The sequence below is a fragment of the Eulemur rufifrons genome, chromosome 15 (genome assembly GCF_041146395.1).
Source record: "Eulemur rufifrons isolate Redbay chromosome 15, OSU_ERuf_1, whole genome shotgun sequence".
NCBI classification, from domain to species: domain Eukaryota; kingdom Metazoa; phylum Chordata; class Mammalia; order Primates; family Lemuridae; genus Eulemur; species Eulemur rufifrons.
The window spans coordinates 83,641,954-83,663,542 of record NC_090997.1 but is presented as its reverse complement, the minus strand read 5'-3'; the positions used below and the strand labels follow the sequence as shown (position 1 = coordinate 83,663,542).

At 32.9% G+C, this 21,589-nt stretch overlaps 1 protein-coding gene across 1 annotated transcript in view; it reads left to right on the top strand.

Annotated features, from left to right (window-relative positions):
* AHI1 (Abelson helper integration site 1) overlaps window positions 1–21,589 on the top strand; it is a 97,126-nt gene that overhangs the window by 48,520 nt on the left and 27,017 nt on the right. Inside the window, exons 13-17 of the mRNA XM_069487742.1 lie at window positions 3,910–4,139; window positions 5,704–5,810; window positions 9,971–10,089; window positions 12,753–12,883; window positions 14,403–14,543. Coding sequence (XP_069343843.1) covers window positions 3,910–4,139; window positions 5,704–5,810; window positions 9,971–10,089; window positions 12,753–12,883; window positions 14,403–14,543 — 728 coding nt within the window. The remainder of the gene's footprint in view (window positions 1–3,909; window positions 4,140–5,703; window positions 5,811–9,970; window positions 10,090–12,752; window positions 12,884–14,402; window positions 14,544–21,589) is intronic.

The window sequence follows — 21,589 nt, the reverse complement described above, 5'->3', positions numbered from 1 at the left end:
CATGAAAAAGATGACAATAAGTAACAATTGACTTTCTTCTCTGTTGAGCTGGGCACCTACTATTATTCTGCCTTAACAATATTCTCAGGAATCTATCCATTCTGTTCTGTCAGATGCCAGGTAATGCTAGAGAAAAATACATAACTTTACTGAGGCCCGACTTGATTCGTAAGTCTTAAAGTCACCTGAGTTCTCATCTCTGCTGAGCAATCCTTTTATTTATCTTTATTCATCTTCCTTTTCTCATTCTTCTGGCAGCACATCCAAACCTTACCACACATCAAGTTCTGTATGCTAAATCACACTCTTCCCACTTTCATTATGTGACTACTTTCAATCTACAGTGAAATTTAACCAGATATGAACTTCCTATTTTCCCTCTGGTTTCCCTCCTAATATCTGTACATTCACCCATTTTTATCTGTGTTCATCTATCTAACAGGTATAGGGACTGACTTTTTAAAGCCTTGTCTTTGACCTGTGCTTTTAATATTAGTCCCTGAATCTATAATTCTATTACATCTACTATTTCCTACCCCACTGGTCTGTTTAGTGTCTTCCTCTCTACTGATTTTGTCCTCTCATCTTAGAAATATGCTTAAATCTGCTTATCTTTAAAACATCTTTTTCCAGTTCCTCCTGCCTTCTACATTAGCATATTATTTTTTTCTTTCTACACCATCAGGAGCATTCTACACATGCTGTCTTTACTTCAACCCAATTAGTTGGCTTGTATTCCCGTCATGCTATATAAATTGCCTTCTTCAAGAGATCAGTTTCTTACTAATTTTTAGATTCATTGGCCAGTTTTTGTCATTCTTTTTTCCTTCATTGCAGTAATTGATTATTGACCAGTCTTGGAATAGTTTTAATTTATAGTTTTCATTAATAACCTCTTCTGTTTTCTTTTTACAATTCTGGCCAATTCTAATCATCCCCTTTCTGTGGTTCCTTTTCCTCTGTCTATTCTCTCTATATGTCTATCCCCAGGATCCCTTACTTGGTCATCTCCTGGTTTTATATGCTTATCCTGGTTTCTCTTGCCTTCTCTAGCTTTGAATCTCATTTAAACACTAATGTCTTCTGGCTCCCACCTTTTTTATGAGTTTTACTTTATATTATACATTTCCATCTGAATGGTCCAGTACTATCTCGAATCCAAAAATCAAACTTTCTGACCTCTTTAAATGTTGTTTTTCACCCCCAGTCCTCGTAAATATATTTTTAACGGCATCTTTATCTACCCTGTGTCCCAAGCTGGGGATTTAGAGTAGTGCTCATCCTTTCCTTCTTTCCCACATTCCTTTTCACACCTAACTAAGCACTAAAGTCTGCCAATTCTCCCTCCTCAAAGGCTCTCCATTCTGTCACATCCTCTTTATCCTCACTGCTTTTGCCTTAATTCAAGCCCTGTTATTTCTTGCTTAAATTGTTGCTATTAAACCTTCCCAGTGTTCAGTCTCTAGGTCCTGTGTCTCTACTGTACTAAAATTATCTTTCCAAGACTAATTTCGTAATGCCTTGATTTTAAAAAATGTTTGATTACCCATTTTCCAGTTCCTTAGTATGACATGAAAGATGTGTTCTTCATTGACCTCACATCCTTTTCTTGTGCACTTCCCCTGTACTCTTTGCTTCACCCACACAATCTTTTGAAATACCCTTAGCATCTTATCTTCTTTGGTATCTTCATGCCCTTTCGCCTTACCTACTTTTCCTATACTTAATTGCCCTACTGCTACCCTTCCCAACTCATTCATTCAACAGAAATTTATTAAATGCTTTTTGTGGGTTCATAGTCATTCTTTAAAATCCAGCTCAAATTTTATCATTTCTTGAAGCCATCTTGGGTTTCCCCACATAATAGTAAAGTATGCTTTTTTCCTTATGTAGCTTTAAAACTGATATTAATTTAGGACTCTTTATGTCATAAAAATATTACTGTGAAAGCATTAACTGAGTGAAAAAAGAAGCATTGTGACCAGAATCAAAATGACAAGGAGGTTTTTGAAAGAGATAAGGAATATTGTAATGAATAAGCTGAAGTCAAAAGGAAGAAAAATAGAATTATAAATGCTCACAGATGGCAAAAGTATGGATTTCTGCTCGTGTCTTCTCCTTCTTTATTCCTGGGGATCACTGTCACGTGTTATCCTTAGTGTCTCTTAAGTTTTCCCACTGGTTCGCTTTCTGCCATATGAGTTTATCCTAAATCCCTTCCTTTAATTATCTCCAGAATAACCTATGTTTCTTTAGTTATCTCCAGAATAAGCCCCTAATACAATAGAAAGACTTTTCCATGTGTAATGGCTCCCAAATAGGCCCATATATCCCTACTACACCCTCTTCTTCACACATACTGTTTAACTTTGGTATGTTTTTTATTTCCCAAATCTAATAATTTTTTTGTGTGTTCATCCAGTCTTAACAAATTTGTGTTTCCTTGTTCTCTGTAATCAGTCTGATTTTTCCCCCAAATCCATTAATATATTTGTTTTATTCTTGGCTTTTACCATTGCCTGGGTAACAAAAGCCATCATTAATACCAGTTCTGATTTTACACAAAAAGCTTCATTTTTATTTTTAAAATATTATGTCTATTTTAATTGTATTGAGCTGTTTTGAAGATATATTTCCTTCATTTCTTCCTGTTAAATATTAATAGTATTTTAAATAATGCTGCTAGTATTTATTAGCAAGCAACTAAGGTTTAATTATCTTTCTCATATTCCCCTCAATTTACTGATTTTATTTTAATAAGTATCATATTTCATGTAGCATATGTTCATTGAAAAATATACTGTGGTAAAAATATTTACTCAATGACACACGTGCTTTATTTTTACTTGAAAACAGGTTCTTTCACTTCCTTCATTATTAGTTTGGATTCTTAGTAGTTGAAGATCATATCCTATATTTTTAAGCAGCTGCTGAGAAAAGTCATAGAATGTTATTCTTGAATAGCAACTATATTTTTTTCTTTTATCAATAATTTTATAAAGGACTTAATTTGCTTTGGGTTTTAGGCAGTAATTAAAAGGATGAGCTATAAGTCTCCACATTAAAAATTATTATATTTTTCTAATTCTAATAACTGAAACATATAAAAAAATCCAATGTTCACACTTGTTTAGCACTTGACTGTTGCTAGATTTTGCCTATTTTTTCACATTGCTAGAAATGTTGAGTATCTAACATAGCAGTTCAACTCTTAAGGTTTACTCTTTCAAGGCTGTAGCAGTGATAATAATCTTAAATTTTTTTAAAAAATCAGCCATTACTTAGAGAAAACATAATGAGAGTATTAAACATAAAGAGAGTGCTTAACATAGGATAGTCTGTTTTCTATCAAAATATCATAATTACTTTAATCTTACTTTACTTGAGAATTCAGAATAATTTCAATATGGCTTTCAGTTCTTTGAGATTTTCATGTTTATCATCTAGGCTTTGAAATTACCAATATAAAAGTTAATGGAGTATTTTATTCTTTTCACCACTGTTAGTAAGCATTTTGCAAAAGCAGTATAAACAACCTAAATGGGAAATCATTAAAGTTTATCCCTATATATTTTTATGTATACTGTACTAAGTGCAATATTTTACCAATTATTCAATGTATGTTTAATCAATATCAAAAATAGGTAGGTTTAAAAAACAGATACATCCAAATACAGATTACAATTAATGAATATAGTATGCTTAATAACTAAGAAGTAATTTCATTAAGATGTGAACATTTCTAGCCATCAAATATATATTCATTATATTTTTTACTGTTACAAAACTTAGTTTACCATTCATTGGTTGTTGTCACTTGCTTACTGAAGTTTCATTGGCTATATTGGTTCTTAGAAAAACTGTTAAACTTCTGCCTTTCAGAAGCAATATGTTTTTATGCTTTTCCAGGATATGGAAAAATGAAATAAGTAATACAAATACTTTCAGAGTTTTACCTCATCCTTCATTTGTTTACACGGCTAAATTCCATCCAGCTGTAAGAGAGCTCGTGGTTACAGGGTGCTATGATTCTATGATACGGATATGGAAAGTTGATCTGAGAGAGGATTCTGCCATATTGGTCCGACAGTTTGATGTTCACAAAAGTTTTGTCAACTCGCTCTGTTTTGATGCTGAAGGTATGTCAGAGAATATGTTCCAAATGAAGATTAGCTACATGAATAGTTTTTTAAATTTTACTAGTATAATAATTATTTAAGCTTGAGAGGGGTTTTATGTGTTGGTGATAAAATTTAATATTGTGCATATTTAGATTTATGCTAATTTTGCAGATCACATGATAGATTTGGCACTGAGTGAGTTCTGTTTGTAATTTTAAAGTAATTAAATTCCTAAACATTTAGATTCAATTAATCTTTGCTATAACAACCAGTCATGCACTAAGTTTCATAAATATATTGCTTTGCACTGGTGATAATCATTCTTAGTAGGTTTTTTGTAAAGGAAATTTTAAGTTAAAGGGCACAGAGGAAAAAACCCCAAAAGAATTTTGAAAACATATATTTTAAATGAAGCAACAGGATTTTTTTTAAAATACACAAACATACAGAAGGTTTTGCAGTTAAAGGTTTATCTTACTATATGAATAATATAGATATTTTAAAGATGTAAAATATAGTTTTATTATCTGAAAGAATAAAGAAATTTATTAGCTATTAAATAGTTTTTATATAATTTCAGATACTAGGCGTATAGTCTATATCTATAATTAATTAGTATGGGGTCCAGATCAAAATGATAATACTGCTAATATACTCTGTTCAACTATAGGAATATTAATAAATTTGGAGCATACTTAGGAAAGGCTCTGAATAAAAACATGTCTGAAAATTCTGCCATAATGGAAGTAGCCCAGATTATAAAAGAGCAATAAAGAATTTCTTTAAATGTTTGAACATAAGATAGCCAAATGTGAAAAAAAAAAAAAAAAAGGAAAGCGATCTATGTCACTCAAGTAGGGAAAGGCAGGGCCAAAGCTGCACAAAACAGATTTTCTTGCCCAGAATTAGAAAGAGCATCATACTACATGGAGCAGTTCAACAGTAGGATAAACTGTTTTATAAAATATTAAATTCACACTTACTGAATTTAGCCATCTGTAGTGATGATGTGTAAGATATTCCTGAGTGTCTATGAAGTTGAACTTGATGGTCTTTGAGGTCCTTGTCAACTTTAAGGTGGTTTGACTCTAAAGAATTGATGTTAAACTGGAACACCTATTATTTATTATTTTATTCATTCCCTGATCATTTATTGAGTTCCTGCTGAGTCTCAGGTATTACACTAACAGTATATATTAGAATATAGGTATTTTTTGGGGAATATAAAACAGATTATATAGGCTAATAAAGATGAAGAATACAAATACATTTGGGATAATTTGGTTTTGAAATATGAGTTATATACACATGCATTGAGATGTTCATTTCTTTTTGTATTCAAATTCAGGTAAGTGGCAAAGGGAAATAAGTCATCAAAAATAGAAGAGTGAAAAATTCATTTAATGATAATTGGGATTTGATTGTGAGTTGTATTTTGTTTTTTTTTAAAAACTGAAATACCTCTTACTAGGCCTTCAATTCTTTGATTGTTTTTCTGGGATATGGTTTTCCCCAACTTCACAGTATTTATTTCTAACTCTGTGTGACTTTCGTAAATGAGTAATTTTATTTTTTTAAATAGGTCATCACATGTACTCAGGAGACTGCACAGGGGTGATTGTTGTTTGGAATACCTATGTCAAAGTTAATGATTTGCAACATTCAGTGCGCCACTGGTCTATAAATAAGGTATAACATCATGTTTTATGTTTGGGATTTAATTAAAGACATTGGAAAAAATTCCAACCACATGACTTTAAGATAGGACAATCAAGGTATTCTATTCTCTCTTTTCAAAAAATTACCAATTTTTCTCAGTACCTGAAAAATCAGTTATCAATAACTAATTATCACATCTTCCTGATGACTAATTGGTGATAAAACAACTTAGTAAAGGCCGGGCGTGGTGGCTCACGCCTGTAATCCTAGCACTCTGGGAGGCCGAGGCGGGTGGATCGCTCGAGGTCAGGAGTTCGAGACCAGCCTGAGCAAGAGTGAGACCCCATCTCTACTAAAAATAGAAAGAAATTATATGGACAACTAAAATATATATATACAAAAAATTAGCCGGGCATGGTGGTGCATGCCTGTAGTCCCAGCTACTCGGGAGGCTGAGGCAGTAGGATCGCTTAAGCCCAGGAGTTTGAGGTTGCTGTGAGCTAGACTGACGCCACGGCACTCACTCTAGCCCGGGCAACAGAGTGAGACTCTGTCTCAAAAAAAAAAAAAACAACTTAGTAAAGATTTTGTTAATTTTGGCTAGGCTTTACTTTTACTTTTTTGAACCCCAGTTTGCACTGTGGCATTCAGTAATCCATTAGCTGACCATTCTGTGCTAAAATGAGGGGTACGTTATATTATCATCTATAAGTAATAGCTTATATTTTCTGTTATTCATATCCTTTTTTTCTTGGTCCAATAACATCTTTGTAAAAACAGTATACTGAGCGTTTTGTCAATAGTGGTGTCTTTCAGAATTATATAATTATGATGGAGGTCTATCATTTAATCACAATAATTATTTCACTTGAAATTTGCTAAATAAATAGGAACAAATGAATAAGTTCTTGCATTTTGAGATTTTTTTAGATAGCTTTTATGTTAATTTTGTTAGTGTATTTTTTTATTTTTCAGTTAATGATAAAATGAATCATTAAACTTGGGTTTGTTTTATAGAAATTGCTATAGTTTCTGCCTAATGCGGTCTACTGTTCTTCAGTTTTTCATAATAGATTGTGACAATAGTTGTCTTCATTTGAAAAAAGGTACTCTATGAAAAACAATTTCGATGAACTTATTTAAATTTGTTGAGTCTATTACATCTGTTTAAAACAGTCTATTCTATTTTTAGTCATTCTTGTCTAGTCAGTCAGATTAATGAATGATGTCTTAAGATTCATAATGTAGCCTAATTTTACATACTTTTGCAAAGAACTTTTTGATTACTTATATACCTGAGGAATTGACAAGGCCCCCAGGGCACCAGTTTCATTCATTGAGTTTATTATATAGAATTTATTATTTGTTATAAAAATCATGTGTTTCTTTACCCTAATGTAGTAATTAAGAGACATATTTACCTTAAAAATCTACAGCTTGGTCATTACTTGAGATAGTCAGAAATAAAATGTTAGGGAATGGACTAGAATATCTTTTTAGTAGCTAATGGCATGTGACAAACTGGGAACTGTGATTTCATACTGAGTTTTATTCAGCCACCAGTGTGGGGAATACTAAGTTACACTCATCTGTCCCTAAAGGATGAAGTATTTCATGTGCTGTTGTACACACTCCTTGGACCAGGACACTGGCTTTAAAACAAGGGCTTTTTCAGTTTGAGCATGAATCTGGTAAAGAAAAATACAGATGAAATCAACAGATACTACAAACACTAAGTCTACCAGTAACTTTCTCAGATTTATACCTAACAGTTAACTTGTTAGGCAGTTTTGTTTTTGATTTTACACTTTTGCATCTGTTGCAGTTGCTCAAATCCCCAATAGTGCTTCCCCCACCCCAAATTTGTTATATAGTTCAGCTTACTGAAACCTCATCTGTGCTGTCAGTGTTTCACTTTTTTCTGTAACTTTTAAAAAATAGCTGACAGAAGTTCTTAGTGTGAAACATAGTAGCAGGGGCTCAGCTGCTAGTATGAATATTGTAGCCCACCTCTGCTGGAGCCAGTCCAGCCCCCCAACCTCCGCTGCTGAAGGGAGACCTTGTAGATGAAGGGAGCAAAAAACATTAAGGAGTCCTTGAGGGAGAAGAAAGCTAATGCAGAATTCTGCTTGCAGGCTAAGCAGACTCTCCTTTGACTCTTTGGACTTTAGCCTAAGCAATTTTGTATTTGGAAATTTTTTTTCTTTCTCCTAGTAATTCAGACAATAAAGACCTCTGGTAATTCTTTTAAAAAAAAATAAATTTTATTGTGTATATTTAAGGTATACAACATGTATGGGATACATATAGTGAAAAGGTTACTATAGTAAAACAAATTAACAGAGCCATCATGTCACAGAATTACCTTTTTTTTGTTGTTGTTGTTTTTGTGGCAAGAGAAGCTAAGATCTACTCATTCTTTATAAATTCTAAATACTGTACAATTTTATTGCTCCTAGTCTCCGTGTTGAACATAACATCTCTAGACTTATTCATCCTACGTATCTGCTACTTTGTATCCTCTGACCCACATCTCCCCATTTTCTCCCCCTATCTCCACCCTGGTAACCACTGTTTTGTTTTCTATCTCTGTATATCTGAATTTTTTTTTTTTTAGATTCCACATATAAGTGAGATCACATAGAATTTTTCTTTCTGTTTCTGGCTTGTTTCAGGTATCATAATGTCCTCCAGCCTCATCCATGTTGTGGCAAATGGCAAGATCTTATTCTTTTTTTAGAGCTGAATAATAATAACATATCTTACAGTTCCTTTTTCTGTTGACAGACACTTAGATTGTTTCCATATCTTGGTATTGTGAATAATGCTACAAAGAACATGGGAATGCAGATATCCTTATGAGGTGGTGGTTTCATTTTTGGGGGCTATATGCCCAGAAGAGGAATTACTGGGTCATATGGTAGTTCTATTTTTAATTTCCTTAGTACAAACTGTACAAATTGTTTTTTACAATAGCTGTACCAGCCTACATTCTTACCAACAATGTGCAAGAGTTTCCTTTTCTGCATACCTTCACCAGCATTTATCTTTTGACTTTTTGGTAATTGCCATCCTAAAGTGTGTGAGGCAGTATCTTACAGTGGTTTTGATTTGCATTTCCCTGATTAACGATGTTGAGCACTTTTTCATATACCCGTTGGCCATTTTTATGTCGTCTTTGGAGAACTGTCTATTCAGATCTTTTGCCTGCCTTTAAATCAGATTGTTTTTCCACTATTGAGTTATGTTTAAGTTCTTTATAAATTTTGGATAGTAACTCCTTATCAGATATATGGCTTGAAAATACTTTTTCCCAATCCATAAGCTGCCATTTCATTTTGTTTCCTTTGCTGTAGAGAAACTTTAGTTTGATGTAGTCCCATTTGTTTATTTTTGCTTTTTGGCCTAAGCCTTTGGTGGGATATCTGAAAAATTATTGCCAAGAGTAGACCAATATCCAGTGTTTCCTTTTGTTTTCTTCTAGGAGTTTCTGGTCTTACATTTAGGTCTTTTATCCATTTTAAGTTGATTTTTGTGTATGGTTTAAGACAAGGATCCAATTTAATTCTCTTGGTAATTCTTCCAATGCAAGGCTTGTGCAGGCAGGTTTTCCTTGAGTGTTTATGTCCTTTTTGACATCATTAGTTGAGTATCTTGTTTAGCTGATCAAATAACTATCAACAACCCCACCTAAAATGATAGACTAAATTAAATGATTTCAGAATAAGATACTGATAGCATACCTTTTCCAAGACAAGTGAAAGTATTTGAAGAAAAAATCTGAGACTGGAATAGAACTTGAAAGTTAATTCCACATTTAGTTTTGAATTTATAAAAATTGGAAGCGTTCTTATATGATGTTAAATAGAAAATACAGTGTTAGAAGATGTGTTTATTTGAAGTGTCTTCTTGTTTGAGACTGACTAAATTTTGGGAAAGTGAATATACTACAAAAATACAAGCTAATTAATTGCAGCATTACATAACAAACAAAAATACAGTTTGCCAGCTTCACTTTCAACCTTAAACTGAAGTTACTGGGAACCCTTTTGCTAACAATTATGAAGCCTCCTATGTGGCAGCATTGAAAATGACAATTTAAAATTAATTTTATACTCAAAAAACAGGTTTAACATTAGAAAAACTGTAGAGTAGTAGTATTTTATGATTTTTTTTCTTTATCATTTCAGGAAATTAAAGGAACTGAGTTTAAGGGGGTTCCAATAAGTTATTTGGAGGTTCATCCCAATGGAAAACGTTTGTTAATCCATACCAAAGACAGTACTTTGAGAATTATGGATCTCCGGATGTAAGTATATTTCAGTGTTGACAGGATGAGTACCCACAGAATAAGTAATGAGTTAAGTTGTATTTATAAAATGCAGCAGTGGTTCTCAGGCAATTTTGCCTCCTCTGGGGACATCTGGCAGTATCTGGAGATGCTTCTGGTATTGTTTCTAGCATCTGATGGGTAAAGATAAAAGATACTGCTAAGCATCCTACAGCTCATAGGATAACCCCCCAAAATGAAGAATTATGTGGCCCAAAATGTGAATAGTTCTGACACTGAAATGTAGTCACTTGCTTTTATTTTCACAATTAAAAAAAGAAATTGGTCCAGGCGTGGTGGCTCACGCCTGTAATCCTAGCACTCTGAGAGGCCGAGGAGGGTGGATCATTTGAGCTCAGGAGTTCGAGACCAGCCTGAGCAAGAGAGAGACCCCGTCTCTACTAAAAATAGAAAGAAATTAGCTGGAGAACTAAAAATATATAGAAAAAATTAGCCGGGCATGGTGGCGCGTGCCTGTAGTCCCAGCTACTTGGGAGGCTGAGACAGAAGGATTGCTTGAGCCCAGGAGTTTGAGGTTGCTGTGAGCTAGGCTGACACCACAGCACTCTAGCCTGAGCAACAGAGAGAGACTCTGTCTCAAAAAAAAAAAAAAGAAACTAATATTTTCAACAGTGATACTGATTGATAGTATCTCTATAATGCTGATATAGTATTATGATATAATATCATAACTGAAGGAGAGGGCTTTTGGTTAATACGTCCCTATTTTTCTTATTTGTTTTATTTCTAAATAAAGGCAAATGTAGAGAAATATCCTTAATGTAAAAGGCAGAAGCAGAGTCCTGGAGAAACCAGCATGGACTTCTAGTGTGCTTTTTGTTTTGGTGTTAAAAGTTCCTATAAAACAAATAAGAGAAAGCTATTTTATTAGATTTTTTAATTGTATTTAGAAAGCCTAATGTGGTGATTTATATTAGTTTAATTCTGTAAGTATCTTTTTAGGGTTAACCATTAAGCCCTTTAATATTTACGTAGAACAATTCAAGGTACTGGCATGGGTGTTGTGGGAGAATGATAAGCAGGATTACGCTATCAGTTTATCATCTAGTTGTGTACCTTCAAAATAAAACAAAAAACATTTAATTAGGGTAAAATGTAAGATCTTGTATGACTGGAAGTTGCTTATTCTTTTCTCTGTACATATCCATGCCACGCCTGGCAGATAGCAAGTACTCAATATATATTAATATTTTTAATGAATATAAATTTATAATAAAAGGATTATATGTTTTATAGCAACAAAAAAGCTGACAGCTATCTCATAATCTGTTAAAGGCTCTATTGAGAGGTTAGGATTTGAGCTCAATCTTGAAGGATGGGTAGAATTTAGACAAGATGGAAGTAGGATGGAAAACATGAAATAAAGTTCAGAAGTGGGATAATGTGTTCAAGGCAGAGTGAGTTAGTCTGTACGAGCATAGGTTTCTTGGTAAGGAATACTGAGATAATTTTTTAGAAATAAAAATTAGAACCAGATTAGAAGGCCAGGATAAGGAGTTTGGTTACTCCCTTTTTAAGCAGTACAGTTACAGGTTAAGAACATGGTTGAGCTCTACAGACACATTGCTTAAACACTACCTTTTCACCCTTTACTAGCTTGATTAACCTCTTTCTTTCCTCATCTGTCAAATGGGTGAAATAATGTACCGTACTCAAGGGTTTTGTGGTGGAATAAGCAAGTGAATACATCTAAAGTACTTAGAACAGTAAAGCCCATAGCAAGGACTCCAGAAATGTTTGACTCAGTAGCCCCAGGTCTGGGAATTTATGTTAATAAAATTGTAAAACAGTACAATTTTATATATATATATATACACACATACAAGATTGTTCATAGAAATTATGCTCACGGTAGGGGAAAGCTGGAAACATCCTAAATGTCATCCAAAAATAGAAAATGTCTTAAGATACATTTATACAATGATATATAACGATTGAAATGATTATGTATAATCTATATTTTCTGATGTGGAGATCCATTATTTATTATTGAATAAACAAAACATGTTACAGAGCATTGCATCTAATATCCTCTTTTTAAACCAGGGATTTTAATAGTACCTACCTAGTACATGGTAAGTGCTGAAACAGTGTTAGCTGTTATTCATAAGTAAAAAATTCTGGAAGGGTGTGTACCATATTTAATAGATGATTTAATGATATGTTTTATCTAATATTTCTTCAGGGATCAAATATTCCTTGTATGTTTTTAAAAATTCATCAGGTGAAAAGAAAATATTAAGAGCATAAAAATTCTATTTTTTTTAGTAACCAACTCAAATTCTACTTTCATAAAGTAGTCTCTCTCTCTTCATAGCTAGAATTAATCTCTTATACAAATCTACAAAGTACTCTTTCTGTTCTTCTTTTGTGGTACTTTCTATATCTACCTTCTATTTTACATTGATGCATTTCTTTTCTTTCTTGTTAAATTATAAACTCCTTGGGCTCTGGAACTAGCTCTTCTTTATTCTGTATGTGTTGCAAAATGTCTCTCATATGACAGATTCTCAAAAATTGTTTGTTCAATGGAAATTAAGTATTTAAAAGAAAAAGTTTTCTACCACCAGTCATTTAAATGGTTAAGACAATTGCATTTGTAAAATCTTTTTTGTTTATAGATTAGCAGCAAGGAAATTTGTAGGTGCAGCGAATTATCGGGAGAAAATTCATAGTACTTTGACACCATGTGGGACTTTTCTCTTTGCTGGAAGTGAGGATGGTATAGTATATGTTTGGAATCCAGAAACAGGTAAATATTTGTTGAACTTGAAAAATATTTTGGGAGGGCAGGGGTTTGAGGAAATGTGAAAACTCTGCTGTTAATATTTTATGGAATCATTTTCAAGGAAATTCTGATTTCAGGTTTTCAATTATGTTTTTTAAGATTAGAAAGCCTTTAATAGAACTCAGCTGTAGTCTAAACTTATGTTAAATGTTGTTCTTTCTTGTTTTAATATCTTCATGGATTTAGAATTTCACATTATAATTGAAGATTTATTCCTTCCTTGCCTATAATGAGATATTGCTGATGTTAGAGAAGTATTTAATGAGGATTGAAATGCAAAATACAAATGTTATAAGCTAAATTTGGAATTCAACTAGGTAAACAAATGGTTAAACATCTACAATATATTTTCTTTAGTAACAAAAACATTCCTGTGAAAGTTTTTGGTGTCTGAGACTTAAATAGCAGTTTACCTAAATTATTGTAATTCAATTTTTTTCTAATAAAATAAATTATTACATTGGGAAGTTCACTGTGCCTCACCTTTGCTTTTCAAAAGAAAAGCTGAAACTTCATGAACATTTTTTTAACCAGAAATTGAGAGAATTTCACAAAATGTACTTCAAAATTTCTTTAATGAACAGTATTTGATTTTGCCTTGTTTATTCTCTTGTTCTTTTCTTTGAGCATTTTGACTGGTGAGCTAACTTAGTTGTGGGTGTTTTTTTTTTTTTTCCTGTACCATGTTTTGATACTTTAGTATCAATTTTGAAGCATTAAGTTACTCTTCGCTTTCAATAAATGGATGTAGATTCCTTGCTTTTTGGCTTTTTTGACTGATTTTTCCTGGGTTCCACATACTTCTGCTTTAGGCATCTTTTAGCCATAGTCATAGGTATCTTTAAAGCAGTTGATACCTCAAATAGCTTCTGGGAAAAAAAAATTGAAAAGTTAATCCCTCACCAAAAATCCCCAAACTAGAGAGTTTCTTCAGTTTTACCGTCCTGTAATTCCTCCCCTGATTCTGCCCAGAGTTTCTGTTAGTTGGTGTTTGCTTAGCTCTGTCAGATCTCAGACTTCGGTGGGGAACCTGCGGCCTCAAGGCCACATGTGGCCCTCCAGATCCCCAAGTGTGGCCCCTCAACCAAATCCAAATTTCACAGAACAAAGCCGTTTATTAAAAGGATTTTTTCTGTAAAATTTGGATTCAGTCAAAAGGCTGCACTCAAGGATCTGGAAGGCCACATGTGGCCCCAAGGCTGCAGGTTCCCCAGGCACTTTCTCTTTATTTTGTGCCTTTAAAACCTCATCGAAGAGGTTGGATTGAGAAGTTGAAAGAGGAGGGCTAAGAGAATACAAAATAATGATAATCATTTAATATAATGCTACTCAAACATTTATAAATACTTGAGATTTCCATGTAAATAATATGAGCTTCATTGTTACTATACATATTTTCTAGTAAGTTACAGAATAATTTTATAATGATAAATATTTGATAATATGGTACAGATTATTGAATCTCTCTGTTTTTTTTTTTTAGGAGAACAAGTAGCCATGTATTCTGACCTGCCATTCAAGTCACCCATTCGAGATATTTCTTATCATCCATTTGAAAATATGGTTGCATTTTGTGCATTTGGGCAGAATGAGCCAATTCTTCTGTATATTTATGATTTCCATGGTAAGTCCACTGCTTGGTAAGTAAAGAATATTTAGAATAACCTTTATATTTAGACTGAACCAGGAATCATAAGCTCTGTGAAATCTGTCATCTTTTGTATTAACAAAACTCTCTTGAATATACTGTAAGAGCCAAACAGATTAAATAGATTGTATTATGTATAAATGCTATAATGTTTTATTTTTCTACCTAACTAGTATGGAATTTAAATGTTAGCACAAGTACACATAATGGCTGTGCCCTTATGTTGCAATTACAGAAAGGTAGCCACCACTTTCTTTGTAAATCAACTGAAATACGTAAAATTTATCTAAAAATTATTGGGAATTGTTAACTAAATTTAAAAGGTGAAGAACACTTATGAAATATAGATCTTTAATGTTTTCAGTTGAATATCAAGTTAATTTTTTATTCTGTTTTTTTTCTTACTAAAACGTGTAGTTTTAGTAAGTTGTAGTTCTGAGAGTTTAACAAAAAATAGTCAAAAAAAAATCAAATGTCAATAAAAACAAGATCTGGAATTAGAAATCCAATGTCTTTTTCAGCTCTAAAATTATACAATCCTATGGTTTTGAGAAATAATAAGGAAATAAAACTTTGGATACATTTTTCAGGAATAGTGTGGAATTCTAATAATGATCTATGGTGTTTTTCATATATTTCCTTAACTTCTATCTTGAAATTAGGATTTTGTTGTTCTACATTATACTAATAGTGCTGTCATTCTCAAAATTGCAGTTGCATTTTCTTCATATATCAATTCTTGTACAAAAATAAAAGGTCTTTATTAGTTTCTTAGATTTGCTTAGAATGTTTTGTGTCATTCACTGTTTTTGATAAGCTAGAATGTCTAACACGTATAGACATAGATATCATAAATGCATAAATATACAAATATGTATATAGATAACATTAATGTAGAACTATATGGAGAAAGTATTTTAATGAAATATGAAAAATTATGTCCACTAATTTTATTACAGATTGAATTTTTTAATGGTTGTGGTAAGTGCTAAGTTATTAGACAATTGCGTTAAGTTATAAACCTAAAGTTCTTATCATAGTATGGATTATATTATGCCTTTCTAGGTGATTTATATTAGAAAATAATGCATAAAGTCAAGAGTCATCTTATTTTTAAAGAACTTTACAGAGAAGAAATAATTTCTGCAACACATATTCAAGTTATAGAACACTATTACTAATGGTGGAATTGTTAAGCAACACAGTACCATTTACTATTACAAGCAAATGTTAGCGAAAGTAAACACTGCCTGATTATAGGAAAAGAAACGAATTTCTCAAATCGTCCAGTGTCCAAATCTGATGTATAGTTGTCACATGTATCCTGAAACAATTCTTTGTACCCACTCTTAAATTTTCACACAAACCAAGAGAGTTATACCTAAGTATTTTATATTTGAAACTGTTATACAGGAAATAGGCAGCACAGTTATTTCCTCAGACTCTTAAGAGGTTTCATAATAGTCTTCATTCAATTTCTAGTTTGCTTTGGACACTTTTGAAATTTTCACTACAAATACATATTAAAGTTCTACTCTTTTTTCTTCAGTTTATTTATTTTTTGTTGTTGTTGATGATGGAAGATTTTATCCTTAGACTACTAGCCCAGGATACTTAGGTTTGCTAATTTGGTGTTTAGGTTATAGTCATAGAAGTCCATTTTAGAAGCATAGTAGAAAGAGCAAAGTGTTTCAGGAGTACAAAAACGTGGATTTTAGGCTGCATTCTGTTACTAAAGTGACCTTGTACCAGCTTCTTGCCTTCCTGAAGCTCCATTTTCTTATCTGTTGAAAGGTACTACAGTACTAGTACCTGTCCTACCTAAGAGAGTTGTTTGTGAGGATACTGTGAGACACAGTGACTGTGAAAGTGCTTTGTAAATTGACAAGCACTATATTTAAAGCAAACAAAAGATAAAATGGGTTGTTATCATGCTCATCCAGCCAGTATACACTTGACTTTATAAGAACCTATGTTTTAATATGCTGAAAAGCATCTCTAACTGGGATGGAATTGAAAAAAGGGTTTTTTCCCACTCTGTTGGTCAGCCTTTTCCTTTTATTTATTAAGGTGTGTGCCTTTCCAGGTTAATTTATTAGAAAATAAATGCGTAAAATTAAGAACATAATGTTAATATTCACACTATCTTAATGTGGAGGAGGAAGGATTTCCATGAGCATTTTAGAAATTAAGATATTCAAATAATAGCCACATGAAATTAAAATTATTTTGGGCAGTATATTAAGAACACAATTTTCGATGCGTAGACACACCTTTACAAACAAATTAAAACTCAAAATGTTTCAACACATTTTCCTAACTCTTTGCTGCCTATTTTTAAAAAGAGGAAGCTTAGGAAGAAGTTAAGTAATCTCAAGCCATCCAAGATTTGGCAGAGTTCTTGTGAATGGTATAGATCCATAAGAAAATGAAAAGTTGTTTTAGATTCTACAATATTATATCCATTAAATATTAGCCAGAATCATCAAGTCAAATAGTCTTTAAATTTTTCATTGAAAATTATATTTATAATGACCTATAATAGTTTTGTCTTATACTTTATATTTTTAATACAGGAATATTTTGCCCAAACTTTCTTAACTGAAAATAAAGTTTACATGTGGTTTAGTATAAACTTTTTAATGATACGAAATTGAAAAGATACAGAATAGTTAAGTGCTTTTTAAGTAGTGTTTATCAGAGCTTCTTATAATTTTCAAGGAAAATGGAGCAAGCTTTTTTTCAATAAGTTAAATAAGCTGCAAATGAGACCACAGTGGTAGCTAAATGTATCATCTATCTTTCAGTTGTAGCAAAATCTGTGAAGAGACAGCAAGCATCTTTCCCGGTTAAGCATATGTTCAGGTTGTGGTCTTTTGGTTCTTTCATTCTACTGACTTTATGCTTTTTTTGGTAAGAAATATGATTTTTACTTTCAGAAGGCAGTTTTATTTGCCTGATGTTGAAAGGGTTAATCATCTAGTAATACAAAATTTAGTCACAGAGTACCACAAATAATGTACTTTTAGGATTCCCATAATAACAGAGTACTAGTCAGAGAAACGGATTCTACTGAATTAAATTTATGAAGCTAGACTTTTGCTCTTAATGTTTTGTAATAAATCAGTATTTTTATGAATCAGTCACTAGGATGCTGTTCTACAGTTAATAATAATTATAGTTAATACTTACATGGCAGTTTCTGTGTTCCTGGTGCTTTGTAAAGCACCTTACATATGTTTGTTTAAGTTTTCACAATAATCTTGTGCCATAGGGGTTATTATTAACCCCATTTTACAGGAGCCAGGGCTTGAATCAATACAGTCTGTTCTCGGCATCAGGCTCTTATTTGCTACACTGAATTGCCTCTTCAGCAGATTTCTTGAAATACTAGCTTTTCAGTGTCTAATAATCAAACCTTTTTTTCCTTACAATATCATTTTCTCTATGCTTCTCTTGTAGAGTGTGTGCTTTCTTTGTATTTTCTATACTTTGTAGGAAGCAAAGGTGGAGGCTTGTTTTTCTTATCAGTACCTAGCCTGAATACTGACACATAATGAATATGCATGTATTAATAGTATTTTAAGTAAGGTCAAGTCTAATTTGGGAAGGTCTCAGCATTAGCTGGTAGGTAATGAGCCTAATTTTTCACTAGGTGGCATTGTCTCCTCTGAGCCAGTATTAACTCTGGAGTGCTTTTTAGTCATAGTGTCTTGGGCAAGACAAATCTTTATTGAGCACCTATTAAGTGCCAAGTTGAACTGGGCTATGAAACCCAGGAATCAGACTCAGATTACCATGCTCTTTTTCTAATCCTTTGGACTTCCTAAGTAGTTGATTAAACCTCTGGAAGAAGTTGAGTTAAACTAAAATGTAATTTCTACTTTTGACAAGATTTTATTAATACAATTCATATTCATTGATGATTACCTGCATTGTCATTGTTGATAACCTTATTTGTTTACATTGTGGCATACATTACCCCAGAGTTCAGGGCAACATGTGTCTTTAGATTCCTATAAAATTTTGTTATATAACTTGCTCATTGACTAAAAGCCTATAGTATTTATAATGCCATAGATCTAACATAGTACTTAGCATATCACTAATGTGCAGTAAATGTTTTAACAATTATAAATCCTGTGGAATAGCATTTTTTTCTTAAATTTTATAAAAATATTTAATGATAGTTATCAGTAAATTTGGAGCTAATAACAAGGGCAGTAGTAGCTACCATTTATTAAGAATTTACTATGTGTCTGCCATTCTTATGGGCATTTTACATATATTGCCTCATACAATCCTAAAACCCTTTGAGTTGAGTACCATTATTATCCTCATTTTGCAGATTATGAAACTGAAGTACAGGGAAAATGAAGTAATTTTCCTGAAGTAACACAGTTGGTGGTAAAGGCACCATTTGATTCCAGGCTGTGTGACTTCAAAGCCCATGTTTTTAATGCATTGTCTGTCACAGCTACTTATTTAGTCTTTGCATTTCCTGTATTATGAAGTGACTTAAATTAAGAAAGTAGTTAAATATTCCTACAATGAAATGTGTTGTTAGTTTTCAATTTCAATATTTAGGAGAACCCCTTAAGAAAGGAAATTTGCTTTTCTCGTATTATTACTAATAGTTCACTCCTTTAAAAATTTGGGAGGTGACTTATAATTATGATGTACTAAGCTGTTATATTCTATTGAGAATATAGAGTTCAAAATATGAATTTTTTTAAGAATGTAGCATTATATTTTAATGTAACTACTTTTATAGTATTTTTGGAATAAGATAATGTCTAGTCAAAATAAATTTAATACCCACAGTTTTACATATTTTAATTTAATGATTTTCTTGTAATACTGATGATGAATGATTTAAAAGCAAATTCAGATGTTATAATTATCATACTTGTATGAGATTATGCTGTAACAAATATAACTAATTGTAGGGTAAGGTTTTAGATATTTATTTTTAGCCTAGTAGGAGAAATTAAGAGATACAAATGCCACATTTTAAGACATGCTGAAACTACCTATTTCTTGGTCATATCCTGAAGTATCTATTTTTATATTCTTCACACTATGGATACTTTTGTTTGAAAGTTTATGTCATTCAAAGGACATACAGAAAACTTAGTCAACTTGATGATTTTGAGCATAAACCAGTTCCCTGACTTCCTCATTCAGGCATTTTTTAAAATGCTTACATTTGTGCCTTTTAAAGTGCACCATGAAGGAAGAATGGTATGATGCAAAATAGACAAGAGTGTGGTAGGAAACACTGGAGTAACATTTAGAGCACTGGAGTTCTAGACAAAATGGTATCACTCTCAGTTTGACACTGGTCATATAATTTATCTTTTCTGCAATTGTTTTTTCACCTGTAAAAAAATAATACCTACTCTGTTTTATCTCAGTATTTTTGTCAAAGGATAAAATGAAACTCTAAAGTGAGACATGAAGCGTAGATACAGACATACCTTGTTTTCTTGTGCTTCGCTTTATTGCACTTCACAAATACTGGTTTGTTTTTTTTTAAATAAATTGAAGGTTTATGGCAACCCTGCATCAAGCAAGTCTGTCATCTCCATTTCTCCAACAGTATGTGCCCACTTCATATCTCTGTGCCCATATAAGACAGTGAACTTAATAAATGTTGAGTGTGTTCTGACTGCCTCGCCACTGGCTGTTCCCTCATTTCTCTCCCTCTGTTTGGGCCTCCCTATTCCCTGAGATGTGGCAATATTGAAATTAGGCCACAATGGCCTGTAAGTGTTCGAGTGAAAGAAAGAGTCGCATGACTCTTACTTTAAATCAAAAGCTAGAAATGATTAAGCTTAGTGAGGAAGGCATGTTGAAAGCCAAGATAGGCCCAGTTAGACCTCTTGTGCCTCTTAGCCAAGTTTTGAATGCAAAGGAAAGTTCTTTAAGGAAGTTAAAAGTGTTACCCCAGTGAACACATGAATAAGAAAACAAACAGTGGGGGCTGGGAGGAGAAAGCAAAACAGCTTTATTGCTGAAGTGGAGAGTTTTAGTGGTCTGGATGGATCAAACCAGCCACAACATTCCCTTAAGCCAAAGCCTAATTCAGAGTAGGGCCTCTGATTTTTTTCAATTCTGTGAAGGTTGAGAGAAGTGAGGAAGCTGTAGAAGAAAAGTTGGAAGCTAACAGAGGTTGGCTCATGAGTTTTAAGGAAAGAAGTCATCCCTATAACATAAATGTACAAGGCTAAGCAGCGAGTGCTGGTTACAGGCTGCATCAGGTTATCCAGAAGATCTAGGTAGGGTAATTGATGAAGGTGGCTAGACTAAACAACAGATTTTCAATGAAGACAAAACAGACTTACGTTGGAAGAAGTGCTATCTAGGACTTTCATAACTAGAGAGAAGTCAATACCTAGTTTCAAAAGACAGTCTGATTCTCTTATCAGGGGCTAATGCTGCTGGTGACATTACATTGAGGCCAGTGCTCATTTACCATTCTGAAAATACTAGGGCCCTTAAGAATTATGCTTAATGTATTCTGCCTGTGCTCTATAAATGGAACAACAAAGCCTGGATGACAGCACATCTGTTTACAGTATGGTTTACTGGGTATTAAGAGTCCACTACCGAGAACTACTGTTCAGAAAGAAAGATTCCTTTCAAAATATTACTGCTGATGGACAGTGCACTTAGTCACCCAAGAGCTCTGATGGAGATGTATAAGGAGATTAATGTTGCTTTCATGCCTACTAACACAACATGTATTCTGCAACCTATGGATCAAGGAGTAATTTTGACTTTCAAATCTTAAGAAATACCTTTCATAAGGCTATAGCTGTCATAGATAGTGATTCCTCTGATGGAAAAGTAAATTGAAAACCTTCTGGAAAGGATTCACCATTCTAGATGCCTCCTAAGAATGTTTATGGTTCATGGAAGGAGGTTATCAACATTAACAGGAGTTTGGAAGCAGTTGATTCTAACCCTTAGAAATGATTTTGAGGGCTTCAAGAATTCAGTGGAGGAAGCAACTGCAG